Genomic DNA, 15,408 nt, shown 5'->3' on the forward strand with positions numbered 1-15,408 from the left:
TACTCTTCTTTACTAATTAATTACAATTATGTATAAAATATTTATATTATATAATTGAAAATATTATATTATGACTTAAATTATTCATTGTAAATTCAATTTAAATATTAATTTGTGATGAATTGTATAATATGATAGATTATATTTAAAATATGTAATTATTATGAATTTTATATTATAACAATTTATATATTCATTAGACAGAGTAATTTTTAATAATAAATTTCTTAAAGTATATTTATATTTTTAGTATGATCTTTAGGTGTAGTGTTTTTAAAACATAATCATTTGAAAATCAAAATGGAGATTTGTATAAAATTTTAATTGGTAGAAGACGATTAATTTATTTTTGGTTTGAAGTTTGAAACGTTCCATCGAACTCCCAAATGATAGGGAAAAGGAATAGAAAGAGGAATCAAGTAACAATAATTCCAGAGAAATGGAATAATGCAAAGTAAAAATGATGGAACAAAGGAAACAAAATTTGAGAAGCTAAGTTACCGAACCAATATAATACCTATTATTCTCCGCTTCTCTTTTCTTCTCTTCTCCCTAATCCACACCACACACAGCACCAATGGTGAGAGTGGTTCTCATGGCTTCTTCGATTCGACCCACTCTCTCCTCTCTCACCATCTCTCCACCTTCCTCTCTTCCTCTCTTCAACCCTTCTCCCCGTCTCTCTTTCTCTGGTAAGTTCATATTCTTCTGTCACTTCAATTGATGAGTATTTGTTGCCTTTTTTCAATCCCAATTGCTGCTTCAATTGCCACTTGTGCTGATTCAACACTTTGAAATTGAATTTTGGATTTGGGTGCAGTGTCTCGGTACCATAGTTTTGGCCTGAAGGCTTCCAGAGTGCTGAGACAAGATGGTAATCCCGTGAGAGTCATGGCGTCAGGGGACGTGTCTCAATCTGTCGCGGCTGCATCACCGGAAAATGTGCTTGAGTGGGTCAAGCAGGACAATCGAAGAATGCTTCACGTTGTGTATCGAGTTGGGGACTTGGACAGGACCATAAAGTATGCACTGTCTTATATATATATCCCAATTGGGTCTTGTTTGGATAAAACTTTTCAATAAGCACTTATAGGAGAGAAAAAAAAAGGTAAAAAATTAATTAAGTTTCTACCTTAAGTTAAAAATCAGCATAGATGAGTTAAGGTAAATTTAGAAGAAGCTAAATGAGAGAACTTCAGCTTAATTGATTGAAAGCTGCTTATCTGTGATATAAAAAGGTTTATGGATGAGCGTTTACTCTTGGTGATTTTAGGTTTTATACGGAGTGTCTTGGAATGAAGCTCCTCAGAAAGAGGGACATACCGGAGGAGAGATATACTAATGCCTTTCTTGGATATGGGCCTGAAGACTCACACTTTGTTATTGAACTGACATATAGTAAGGGTCTCACTGTGTTTATAATGGTATTCCTCTTGAAATGTGCAAAATCTAGTCTACTCAATGACCTTTAGTAATAATTATAGGACTTTGGCTCTTTGTTGGAGTAAGCTATGTCTGCTTATGCAAAGAGAGTTTTCGATTGATTTTGGCTTTTTTGTTTAACAACATTTCAGATTATGGAGTTGACAAGTATGATATTGGAACTGCATTTGGCCATTTTGGTATTGCCGTTGATGATGTAAGTTTTCCAAGCTTTAGCATCCTCTGTGGTCCTTTTTTTTAACATCTTTGTAGTGCTCATAGGTTGTTCTTTCCTGTTGAGTTGGTAGGATTTCTTCTCTATTGGCCTTTTGACCACATTGCTAGAATTTCTTTGTTTGTATGATTCTCTATTAGGTTGTAAAAGCAGTGGAGCTAATAAGAGCTAAGGGTGGTAAAATAACTAGAGAGCCTGGTCCTGTAAAGGGAGGGCGTTCAGTAATTGCATTTGTTGAAGACCCCGATGGTTACAAATTTGAACTTATAGAAAGAGGTCCAACTCCTGAACCCTTGTGCCAAGTAATGCTCCGAGTGGGTGATCTTAATCGTTCCATAGAATTTTATGAGAAGGTTAGGGTCATTTGTAGTTTATGTTGGTTCAGACTCTACTGTTTTCTTATTTCCTTTGCATAAAATTAAGGTCGTGTCGTTTTTAACATTTAGGCATTTGGTATGGAGCTGCTTCGTACTCGAGACAATCCAGAATACAAGGTATGATGACTTCCCCTTTACTTTTTTTTTTTCTGTGAAATATATGCAAATTATATACCTTATATTTAACAGTTAAGATGGTTTAAATTTAGGTTTATGAGTGTGTGAAATTTTTGCAAGTACATTTGATGATCTGCAAATGCAACTTTCCGAAATTTTTTTTTCTGATTTTTATGATGGTTTCCTTTATAAATTTGAGGTTTTCGTCTTGCTTGCTTTATCTGCCTCAAAATTGTTTCACAACACCTTATTTGATACTTTAGGGCATGTGCTTATCTTCATTTCACCTGTGTTTCTTTGATGGCCTTCTTTTGGGCAGTATACCATAGCAATGCTGGGTTATGGTCCAGAAGATAAAAGCACTGTTCTGGAGTTGACTTACAATTATGGAGTCACTGAATACGATAAAGGAAATGCTTATGCTCAAGTAAGTAGAAGTTTCTCCCTCCCCAAATTCTTTTTATGGGATCTGTGGAAGAGGTTTTCATTGCTACAATTATTATATCAGCTTTTATTTTCTGTAAGGGAGAAAGTAAAAATGAAAGAAAGAAAGGGAATTAGAGTGGAACGTGATATTCTTTGAATGAGTTGAGAGTGAAAATGAGTGAAAAGTAAAATGATTTCATTTATTATAGTTATTATTTATTATTTTTAGATTATTTTAATTATTTATTATTGATTATAATAGAAAAATAAAACTCAATCGATTATGGGTTCAAGTAATTGATTATGCTATATGAAGCTTATAAGCCACAAGTCAACGTAAATTTCTTCTCATTTCTCACCATTATAAAGCAGAAGTTGAAACCTGTGATGCACGCAAGAGTTTCAGCGCAAATCACTTCACAACCGCTGTTCTAAAAGTGCAATACAATCGCATATCATCTCTTCTCGATCCTCGCTAACAGTAAAAGAGTTTGAACAAACAGAAGCTAACTGAAATGATTGTTACCTTGTGTTTTCGTATCCATAGTTAACTTCATACCTTCAATTTTTCAGCACAATACGTATGATCTCATACTAACTACCCAAGCTCTCTGTACTTGACCAGTTGTAGATTCTTAGTGACTTGTTTCATACCTACCCAAAGACAATTCTTCTGTTGATTTTCTTTGCACACCTTTCTGATTCTGAATGTGTAAGGTAGTCAGGACTCAGGAATCAGTTGAACAAGAACTTGTGCTGCTGTATTCAACTTTTGAGAAATAACAATATTATATTTATCTAAAAAGTGACACGCACTACTTTGTTTTCTCTCTAAACTTTTTTCTCATTTTCTATCAAATCTGTAACTTCTATGCCAATTTGCAGATTGCAGTAGGCACAGATGATGTGTACAAAACTGCAGAAGCGATTAAACTATCTGGAGGAAAGATTACTCGTGAACCTGGACCATTACCTGGTATCAACACCAAAATTACTGCATGCTTGGATCCTGATGGTTGGAAGTCGGTATGTCTAATTGATCTTGCTATTTAATGTCTCCCAAGGCTTAAGCTAGAAAATGAAAGCTCATGAATGAGGCTTGGATAAAAAAAGCTTATGTATAATAGACAAGGATTGAACTTGATTGTTTGTTGATAAAGGCTCTAATATCTTATCGAAGGCAAACACTCTTAAAAGGATTAAGTTATATCACTAACATGCCCCCTCACCCTTCACACAATAGGCCCATTTTTACAGTATATTCAACTTTATCTTCATTTAGAAGAAATGGCAATAGAGATGAAAGCTTGAACTACTTGATCATAAAAATTTTGATTGTTCGACACTGTTAAACATAAAATCATTCATATGTTCTTACTAGCAATCTGAACTGATGATAGGATAGTTAATTCATGACATGATATCAATGTTTTTATGATCATGTGGTTTGAAATTCAATCCTTGTTGCTCATTCGTACTAATCAGCATTTGTGACTAACTAGCTTTACCACCTCTAAATGTGCAGGTTTTTGTAGATAATGTTGATTTTCTAAAGGAGTTGGAATAGAGTATTCTTTGAAGGAAAATATTTGCATCAGATGTATCATATTCAAATCAGATTTTGTAGATAATGTAATAATGACACAATAGCACCGACCCTGTAAGCTGTAGCAGATGTCTTTGTCTAAATACAATGAAGAAAGCTTTTGACAAACTTTGCCGTTCGTTGTTCACTCCCAATATTTCAGATGGATCATCACTCTTCTATAAATTTTGGACTCCGGTGTTAGCCAATTAAATTATATCACTTTATAAAATTATTCGATTTTTAATCTCTTGCTTTTTTATTTATTTATTTTACCATAGTTGATGCTGTTAAAGTTGTCTGAAAAGTTATCCGATTAACAACAGGGAATTAATTCGTGGTTAGATAAATTTATTTTTAATCTTTTGAAGTCTTTTAATGTGATGAAAATTCAGGTTTTGTTACGCTTAACTCAAGCTATACCTCCTTCTACTATAAAATACAAACACAACCACCAATATTATTTTCAAAGACAGTTTTTCAAAATTATATATCTACTAAGTTTTACACTTATTTACATTTATATATAATAATATAAATTGTCCTATAATAATACGAATTTATGAAATTAATATTAATTTATTGATTTCATTTATAAGAAAAAAATTGTTGTTTTTGTAATTTAGATACTATTTAATTTTTTAATACTATTTCACTTCTTTTGAAAGTGATATTTTTATTGTTTCATTATTTTTTATTTATATAGTTTAATTATTAAAATAGTTAACATAAATATGTATATTATTAGCAAATAATTATATAAATTTTTTAAAAAAGTATGTTGCTAAATTTTAACATACATTCAATTTTTACTAAATTATGAGCAAAAGTTAAAGAATCATATTTTAAAATACCATTAATAAATATATAGACATATTATTTTTAATCAGGTTCGAAATAATCATAAATATTATTAATAATATTTAATTAACATCATTATTTTCATATTTCAAAATCACATTTTTCTAATCAGATTCATACAATTTAAAATAAATTTTCGTATGACCGTGCCCATGCTCACTAGTTTATACTCTAAAATCAAAACATCGTACTCAATAAATTCACACAAATAAAGTAAAAAAATGTAAATAACTATAAATTATGAAAAATAACAAAAAAAAAATCATATGTACTGATTTTAAATACATTTCTAGTTATATACATAATTAAAAGCATCATTAAATAAAAATAGGTCACTCAAACATATAATTTGATAGTGTGCTATAATATATAAAAAAAAATCGAAGTATAAGATATAAATCACTATTTTACGTGGCTAATTTACTCTTTTTTAACATATCTTTTTATCTCGTGAACAATTAATGAAATAATGGTTTAATGAATTTATAATACATGTCACTAAAAAATTATCAGAAAAGTTTTATTATATAATACAACAACAACAAAATCCAGTTAGTTCATTTTCTTAAAAAACAATATTCATAACACAATATTATAAATATAAACAAAAAACCATAAAATTTATATTTAAATAAAATAATAATTTACTTAAGTTTGTACTTAAGATCAAATAATAATCAATCCAACGTGTTGATAAATTGATTAACTGGAAAAATAAATAATTAACCCCAAAAGATTAAATGTAAAAAAAATGGTAAATAGATGGAGATGCAACATTCAAGCCAAGATCAACACCAGAATACATTTTAAAGATTTTAAGTGTGATCAAAATTTTATAATCCCTTACGAATGATAATGAAAATGACAGTTCTTGAGCTTCATATTAAAAATTACTTGAGTGATCTTGTACCCTAAAATTGCCTAATAATTTTACCTAAAAAGGAACAAGAAATCATTATGATCCCAAAGTAGCACCTTCTTTAAAGTAAAACTCTACCTCCATAATATAACACATCCAACATATAATACACACTTACTAAAAAAACCAATGATTCTATTCTCAATAACTCTTATTTTTAAATCAAGTTAATAAAATGTACTTTAATAAAATTATTTTTAAATGAAAAAAAGAAATAAACAATTTTAACTAATTTTCGTATTTAGTAAAATGAGTTAATATTAGTGTCCCTTAGTTTTAATAGATTACTTAGAATGATGTTTAATACTTAGAAAACTAGTGTTTTTTTTTTACTTATTTAATACATACAATAATATTGTAACATTTATAACAATGTATAATAAGATTTCCACTCAAATTATTTTCTCACTTTATCCTTAATAATATTTTATAAGATTTACAATAAAGGATAATGAAAATAGATTACTACTTATATAAAAAAAAATACTTATTTTTATTCTACAATTAAGTTGTAAATGTTTATAATGTATAATAAATAATTTTTTAATTATCTTATTTTTTATATAATAGAAAAATTATATAAAATTAATATATATATATATATATATATATTTATAAAGAAATTATGATATTGATGGTTTGACTTCATTCTGGAACTTAGACCCAGTTACTAGAACACACCACCATAAAAAACATATACAGTAGAAAACAAAATGGTGGAAGCAACCTTTTATACCAATTTTTAGCTTTGCATTTTGAAAATATTTTTAAACAACCAACTTTGTTTATCACAATTTTCAGTCCACCACCTTTTATTTATCTGTTTCATGGAATTAGTCTAATTTTTAAACACTGGTCAATAATATACCCTTTTTTTTTCATTTTTGTTATATATATTACATTCTTTCCCTGGATTTTTTTTTTCTAATTTAATTTTCCTCCATTCCAAACTCGCCAATCATGGACATAATGAAATGAATCTTTCACTAAATAAAAAAAATTAAAGGGTTAATTATGTTTGTTTCTTAATGATAAGAAAATCATTAAAATAAAAATCAATTTTAGAGATAAATAATTAGTTGCTATAGTGATTAAATTAGACAAATAATTAATTTCTATTATTGATAAATAGTTTCTAAATTGATATCTAAGGAGCTACTAGAATTTTAACTATCAATTATTTAGATTTTAACCTGGTAGCTAATTAGATGCAAATTTAAAAATTATTTTATCAATAATAGAAACTAATTTAAAAATAAATAATTTTTTAATCTTTAAAATTGTTTCTAATTTAGTCAGTGTAGCAACTAATTATTTTTTATCTCTAAAATTGATTTTTATTTAATGATTTTCGTGAATGTACTTTTAGGTGGTTTTTATTCCTAATCCAAAGTTTAGACTTTTTTAAGTTTTTGTAACAATAGAAAATAATTGAAATGAATTCATACTATTCTTATTCTTATGATAAACAAATTTTCAGTATGAAAGATGAAAGATGTTGGTGTTGATGATAATCTGTTGAAAATTTATTTGTTAGATCTTAAAAACACTGGTAAAATACTTATAACCGAAATCTAAAATTTGGATTAGGAAGCGTTATATTACTATCACAAAAAATATACTTAACCTAAAACTGTAAAGTGAATTGAAGGATGAAAGATTTGATGTTATCTAAGTGGGATGAGAAGAGTTAAAGAAAAGTAAGAAGGATCCAAAGACAGATTCTGAAAGTATTATTTGGTAGAAGGATGACAGAAAATACGCAAGTCGCATATCATATGAACAAAAGAAAAAAAAAAAGCATGAAGGCGATTATGGAAAAGAACTAAAACATTATTTTGAAGTAGTAATATTATAGTAATGGTTGAAGAGTTTGAGAGCTCTGACTACTTCAGTGAGCACAATCGCTGGTTCTGTAGTGTGAACACCAACCATTGCAGCCAGCTGCTGAATTTTGTTCTTTGTTTTGGCATCATTGAGGAAGTCATCCAAAGTGAGTTCTTCTTCATCAGAGGCCTCGGGAGCATGAAATGAAGGGTCCATGGTGTGAGGAGAATGAAGAATATGGAAGAGAAGATATAAGAGGAATTGGTGCAGTCGTCATGAAGTGCAATAATGACGAGCGTTATGAAGTGAGGTGAGATGAAGAAAACGTTGAAAGTAAAAGTAATGAGGCAATTATGACCATAATTCATTTGGACCCTGGTTTTTGAATTTTTAGTAAAGCCTCTCATCCTTTCTTTTTCTTTTTCTTCACACATTTGACTTTTCTGCTTTCACTACTATACATTTCTTTCTTATCACCTTTAACTACTGATTTATCAGGCTAATGAGACAATGCAATTAAATCGGACACACTAAACGCTGATACGGTATATCGTAAAGTGTTTCATTAAAAAAATATTTGTTAATTTTTGACATTTTTAACATCTGACATAATTTTAAAAAAAATACATACCTTAATTTTTTAAAAGTTCAAACTTATTATATAAATTTTTATTATATTAAAAAATAAGGAACAAATTATTCTGAACCAGTTAAGAGAAACATCTCCGTTTTATATAATTCAAAATATAGATATATGTCTAATCTGTATTAGATAGCTACTTATTCAATTTTATGAAATGTATAATTATTTTTTTCAAATTTTGAATCAAATTTAAATTCTATAATTCAAATTAAGAAAAAAAAATCAAAATATAATTAAGTCTTTTATTTAACTTTGTTGCCCATAACAAAATTGTGTGATCTGGTATGCAAGATAATGTTGTGAGCTTGTAAAAAGGGTTATTATTTATGAGGGTTAAATTGAAATCCACATAGGCACCATTAGTCATTCTCTCCCTCCTCTGTGCACGTGCACGTTCACGTGAGTTTTTCTGAGCATGCAAATGCGCGCACACACGCATACCCAATGAGTACTTGCAACGATTCAATAATTATTTTATATATAGATAAACTAATTAAATATTTAATTGATAAAAAATACTAATATTCCCTTGAACTTAACAAATTACAATTAAATAGAAACAAAAATTTAAATTAAAAAAAGAAAAGTACTGAAATAAACATGATTCATTTTTAGAATAAATACTCCAAGAGGACATTGGAGAAAAATAGAAACGCTACCATTATTTCTAAAAGTCAATCCAGATATTTTACAAAATTGTAAACATAACACATCCTTTAATCATTCAATTTCAATCTATAAAACATAAGAGAAATTACATCACATTTCTTAGCTTAAAAATCAAATTAAGTGGAGTGAATTTTTAAGTATTCTGAGTGTTTACTCACTTTTAAAAGCTCCATAAAAGCCATTCGTATTTACACAAAAAGATAAAAATACATGGATATGCATTTTCCTCCTCTACATTCAACCCCCTCAACTCAAAATCTGTTTTACTACTGTTTCGTGAACAGTATCTGCACTGCATGCAAGATTGCTGTCGGTAAGAACCAGCATTGATCTCAATATATAACAGCCGCATCTCTGCGGAGCAAAAGCTAAATTATGACATTGACTGTGCAACTAACTCTGCACAGATCATTTGCGAAAAACCAAAATTGGTCTATTGAAACCAGTCTTGCTAAGTGTCAAACCAGAAGTGATGTCTTCTACAGTTCGAAATCCAATCTGAGTCATTTAAACATCAGCCATTAGAATCTGAATAAAGTCATGATAAATAGGCAATGCAACAACAGGAATGCTTGTTACCAAAAGAGGAAGGTAGTATTCCAAAATAAATATTCAACGCAAACCTTATCTAATAATATTTCCTGAAACTGTTCTGGACGAATTGTAATATTACGGTAGTTGGCAGCAGTGGTCTGCATAATGGAAAAAATGAAATAATTCAATAGCCCCTTTCTTATTTTTAGCATTGTCCAGCTAGGATTAAAGAAATTTTTAAGAACAGTAGTAAAATATCAGCAAATTCATAACGCATTAGTTGTTCCATTAACATAAAAACAGAATTACAGAATATACATCCATTGAAGCTAATGATTTGTTTATTTCAAGAAAACATTTTCCACTTTCAAAAATGATTCCAGACCATGCAGAGATTTTACAAGAATAGATCAAAGATAACTAGTGTAAACTTAGTAAGCTTGCCAAAGTATGCATGTAAAGGTTTATAGTTTACACTTCCCAGTACCCCTTTAATAATATTAACATGATAATCACAGAAAGGAAGGCTAGCAAACTATCACCTCTGATACATTACGATTGCTTTCATATGACTTCCATGGTTGAGGTTCCACCACAAAAATGCCACCCTGCACAGAAGAAATAATGTTTTTTTACATATACAACAAAATATAGTTACAGAAAGGTAGGGATGCGTGGGTACTGGGTGGTTTGCTGGTTTCCTGGAGATCATGTGCATTATTAAATAAAAAGAAGTAAAGAATATTAATCCAAGCTGGAACAAAAAGAAAAAGTAAAAAGTCTGAGTAGAGTGAGGAGATGGAACTTGAGAAAGAGTGTAGAAGAAAACATCCATGACTACCAGGTTAAAGAGAAAGGAAGGGGCTGGGAGTAGGTTTGCAGAAGAAATCATGTGCAGCCATATATACTTTTTCAGTTTCTTTTTCAACATTTTTATATTCGGTGGTCAAGACAAATAGTAGAAAGAAAAACAATAGGATGATAAAAAGAGATAATACTTACAGGTCGGAGCAGTTCCCAAATCTCTGAAAATAAAGTAATTAAGCCGTCATCCCCCCAATTTAGATGTATCCACTTCGTTACACTCAAACTACAATGGAAAGATAACTTATATTTTAACCTAAGCAGCACATTGGAGACAAATCAAAATAAACATATTCGGGTAATATTGTTATAGAGAAAGGGTTAAGTCAAAACCAACTTGAGAATATCTTTCTTCCTGCAGCTTAATAATTGAAAATGCAAGTGCTTGGTCAATAAAAGTAATGAGTAATCATGCTTAAAAATGCAATTTCAAAAATATCCAAGCATTAAGAACAAAAAAGTAAAATATGAGATATCCATTAGGATAGTGCTAAGATGTCACACATAGACTAGGAATATGGCCATAAAGTACTTATAACAACACTTGGGAAATTTTTCCCTTCAAGTTAGCTGGAGGCTGAATTATATCACTATCAGTATAGTGCCAGACATGGCAATTGAATCAACATTCAAATGGAGAATTGGAATGTCTATTTTCTCAATTGTGAATTTAACGGTATCATGAATAGTAAGATTCATGATTGATAATAAAATATAGTCCATAAACTAACAAAGACATAGAAGTACAAATTCACAATCAATAACTGAAACAAATAAATCTAAAAACACATTCAACCCAAATTAAAATTATGGAACATACACAATATACAAATTAATATATTTTTTAATAAAATATATAATATTGGTATGCCAAACTTGACAGATACCAGCATCTACAAAAACTGCCAAAACAGTGGTAGTGTTTGATGGACCCAAATTCCACAAATTATTTTGAATCTGGTGCCTACATTTAGGAGGAAGGAGGCAAAACCTGGCATTGCGGTAAACTTGCACCAGGGTCACTGGTTGGCATGAGTTTGAATTCGGTAAAAGATTGTTTTCATATGCAAGGGTAAGACTGAGAACAATGACCCTTGCTCATAGCTTCCCCTGTAAGAAGTTTTCTCACACCAGGGTTCCTTAGTATAGTTGACATTTAGGGGGAATAATTTAAAGAGTTTTACCTATGAAGATAAAATATAACGAATAGTAGCTAACCACATTAGTGTTTGAAAAGAAGAAAAGACCATCCTCTGAAATTTACAATTTCCAGGCCACAGACAAGTAAAAAAAATCACCATCTTCAAGTAGTTGCTACTATATCAAAAGAAACGTATCAAAGAAAGGTATGAGAGTCAAGAAGAGGAGGATCAAAGAAGAGTAGAAAGAAGTCAAAAAGAATGGGTTGAGAACATAATATTATATTTTCTTGGTCTTTTCAGAGCTGGGTCGTGCATAACCTGACCTAGTTTGGTACGCAACTCACCAGCCATAGAATCACATAATTCATCAAATGGTAATGTAGTGATACTTGTTATTCACCTGTGATTCATGGTACGATTCAAGAACCACACCACAGTGATTTTTTTCAATGATTCATATTGCTAGCTACTTGAATCAAATCATTATTGCATCATGAATCAAACTATACTGATAACAATGGAACACATATCTAGTCTTGATGTTAGGTAATCCACACATGTCCAATCATGCAAAATTTACCCTTTAGTTATCCATTGGTGGATGTGAGTGGTGGGTATTAGGATGTCCCACATTAACTAGAAAAACATAGCCAAAGCGCTCCTGACCTAACTCTGGAGACAACTTCTGGGTCTCGGATATTGCCCAAATTATTTTCAATAAATAGCAACTATCCAGTGGAAGTCAATCCAAAAAAAGGAGTAGAAAGGACTAGAAAGGACAAAAAAATCAAATCCAAACAAATTTGAACAGGACTTTTCCTATAGGGCATAAGGCATGACAAATTTCTACCTACTTCAGTCCCTCCCCTTAAAAGTTTTAGCCCAAAAAATGTTTTTCAGGAAGTGAAACAGGGGGCAACAACTAACACAGTAACTTACCAAAGAATTGTATCATAGTTCTTTCCTGGTGGATGTCGACTGTGAACAAAATTTTCTCGTCTAAATGAAACTATAGTTAACAGATCACTTTGCTCTGAAGAAGAATGTTTCTTTGAAATCTCCTTAGTCTCATTAGACAAGGCAGAAACACTGTTGCCTGAATCATCAGCACGATCCTTGTCCTGAAGTTTGGAGGCTTTCACAGGTTTATTCCCAGTAGAGGTCCATCTAAGAGCTTTCCTGAGATTCCAATATGCATCCTGAACTCGATCTAGCATTGAGCATAAAAAAATCAATTAAAAAAATTATTGGTACTACCCAATTGGCAAGTTCAAAAGTTGAGTAAGGAGTTTATACTTAATACTATCTGTTTCTAAATCATGAATATGATATTGACATAATTGTAAACAACTTATCTAACTTCCTGATAAGTATCCAATACTGATACCAGAAACAAAATTCAGAGCATCTTTACACCCTCTTTTCTCCTTGAGATAGAGTTAAATCAATTTCTAAATATATATTTTTTTAACTAACTGTTTCATTCTATGCTGATTTTAAATCATAAATGTTACTTTGCTAGAGAAGTATACTGCATATTAGCCACCTGTCCCGTTGCAAGGAGAATATAGTTTGAGTTGGTTTAAGCCCTATTCAATTCAAAAATTGAGGCCCTAAGGAAATGTTTTCTGCTTCCATTGACTGTTTTCACTAATAACTACAGAAAAATAAACATTATTTTTACTGTTCATGGCAAAGCAATATCAATTTTTAATTTCAAGACATACACATTAGAATTATGCTATGTTTGGCATTCGTCTAGGGTAAGAAAGAAACATATGCAGAACAAAGCTGAATTTTAACTCACAAGATACCATCAGGCAGGCAATAAAAATTAAAAAAGATTAGAATCTTACCAGAATCAATGTCAAGTCCAAGAATGCTCCGGCAGCAAAACTTCTGTGCTGTGGGGGAGAAGCAATGAGCATGAGATGCAAATAGTTATTTACTTTACAGCAATAGTCAAACTTATAGCCATTTGAATGATAGCTTAGTTGAAGGCATAAATCATTGAAACAGAAATATTAAGGAAATAGGGAGAAAATTACCAATCTGTATAGTGATTATCCCGTTGTTGCAGCCAATATCAAGACAGTCCTTCCCTTCAAACCACTCCTTTCTGAACACTTTCAATCGAGGATCTTCATCCATGCCTTGATCAATCTGAAACAACATCAAATTAACAAAATATCGAACATGGGCAACCTTAAACTCAATAAAAAAAACGCTAACAAATGAAAGAGAAGAAGAATACTCGATATCCATAGTAACTCTTGTAGTTTCCGTATGGGAAAACTTGCTTCCGCTTTTTATTGTTCTGCTTTTGGGTTTCCATTGAATCGCCTCTTTCTCTTTTTTTCTCTTCTTTGTGCTTTTCCCCCATGCCTACAATAAAACCCACCTCTTTTCGTCAGGGGTTTATAGGCTTACAATTATACCATAAACGTTCAATATTCATATTTCTTTCTTCCTAATTTACTTTCATACAATCCTGCACGAGAGAAAAAAAAAATAAAGTAAAAAGTATAATAAAAAAATAAAATTTAAATAAATAAAAATATAAATGTTAATTATATAAATAAGTGGGTAGAAATACATAAATATATTATGGTTGCTTCTTCTTCCACCAGATCAATTGTGATTTACATTCAACTTATGAATCTTGGACATTTCTCTTAAATGGTATGTCGGATACACATATCGGTGTCAACACTCATAGGGTACTTATAGGTGAAGTTTTCAATTCAAAAAATATTTGTTGGATTTATGACAATTTTAGCATTGTTCTAACACAATTTTAAAGAGGACAAATACAATAATTTTCAAAAAAACTCAAATTTATAGTATAAATTTTTATTATGATTATAAAAATAAGAAACAAATTTTTTTGACCCAGTCTTCTTACTGCTCCAAAAAAATTCTGAAACATACTTGTGCACATAAATATTTATTGTCAATTTATATAATTCATAAATATTTTAGCACTATTCTAACACAATTTTAAAAAAGACAAATACAATAATTTTCTAAAATCTCAAATTTATTGTAAAATTTTTTATTATGATTATAAAAATAAGAAACAAAATATTTTGAACCAGTCATGAAAAACATCTTCCTGCTCCAAAAAATTCTGAAACATACTTGTGCATATAAATATCTATTGTCAATTTATATAATTCATAATTATATAATATATAGATTTGTGTCACCGTGTACATTTTAGAGATTATACGTATCTGTGTCTGTGTCGTGTTACCTATCCTGTAAATATCTATTTTATCCTTAATCTTCCTAATATCTATATCCACTATATAAAAAAAAAAAAAGCAGTTTTAGATATATAAATCCAAATTTAAGATGTATTTTCTAGAAATGACCTTTTGTAGTCCTATTTAAACACACATAAATGCCTTCTGAACGTCCTATTTAAACACACATAAATGGCTTCTGAACGTTAAGATCTGAAAATTTCTTTTTCTAGTTCTGAATGCGAAAATCCAAAAAAAAATGAGAAGGAGAATTTTGGATTTAAAAAAAAAGATGCAGATCAAAATTGATTGGTGGTGCTGGGAAAATTAGCCATATATTAAATAGAAAACCATGTCATAATAATTAAAACTTAAATTTGATAAAAAAAAATCAAATATTTTTCTTATGATGTTCGAAAATTAAAAGTAACTAACATTACCACCTTATTTTTTATAGGTTACGAGATTTTTTATTTATTTTTGTGTTTGGCTGAGTGAGACCACTTAGGTAAAACAAATGAACTGGAAATAAAAGAAAG

General features: G+C 30.0%; 2 protein-coding genes across 2 annotated transcripts; one reads left to right on the top strand and one right to left on the bottom strand.

Moving 5' to 3' along the window:
- Window positions 1–373: 373 nt before the first annotated feature.
- On the top strand, window positions 374–4,291 carry LOC137812851 (probable lactoylglutathione lyase, chloroplastic). The gene is made up of 9 exons (XM_068615080.1): window positions 374–692; window positions 821–1,022; window positions 1,274–1,398; window positions 1,575–1,639; window positions 1,798–2,010; window positions 2,104–2,151; window positions 2,471–2,578; window positions 3,463–3,603; window positions 4,103–4,291. The coding sequence occupies exons 1-9, from the start codon at window positions 578–580 to the stop codon at window positions 4,142–4,144; spliced, it is 1,059 nt and encodes a 352-aa protein (XP_068471181.1). The 5' UTR covers window positions 374–577; the 3' UTR covers window positions 4,145–4,291.
- Window positions 4,292–9,127: 4,836 nt separating this feature from the next.
- LOC137812853 (probable RNA methyltransferase At5g51130) lies at window positions 9,128–14,087 on the bottom strand. Its single transcript, XM_068615081.1, has 8 exons — window positions 13,876–14,087; window positions 13,670–13,784; window positions 13,478–13,525; window positions 12,561–12,831; window positions 10,618–10,705; window positions 10,158–10,223; window positions 9,705–9,773; window positions 9,128–9,579 (listed from the first exon to the last, which is right to left on the bottom strand). The coding sequence occupies exons 1-8, from the start codon at window positions 14,002–14,004 to the stop codon at window positions 9,490–9,492; spliced, it is 876 nt and encodes a 291-aa protein (XP_068471182.1). The 5' UTR covers window positions 14,005–14,087; the 3' UTR covers window positions 9,128–9,489.
- Window positions 14,088–15,408: the final 1,321 nt, after the last annotated feature.

This window comes from Phaseolus vulgaris, chromosome 2, assembly GCF_000499845.2.
Source record: "Phaseolus vulgaris cultivar G19833 chromosome 2, P. vulgaris v2.0, whole genome shotgun sequence".
Taxonomy (NCBI): Eukaryota; Viridiplantae; Streptophyta; class Magnoliopsida; order Fabales; family Fabaceae; genus Phaseolus; species Phaseolus vulgaris.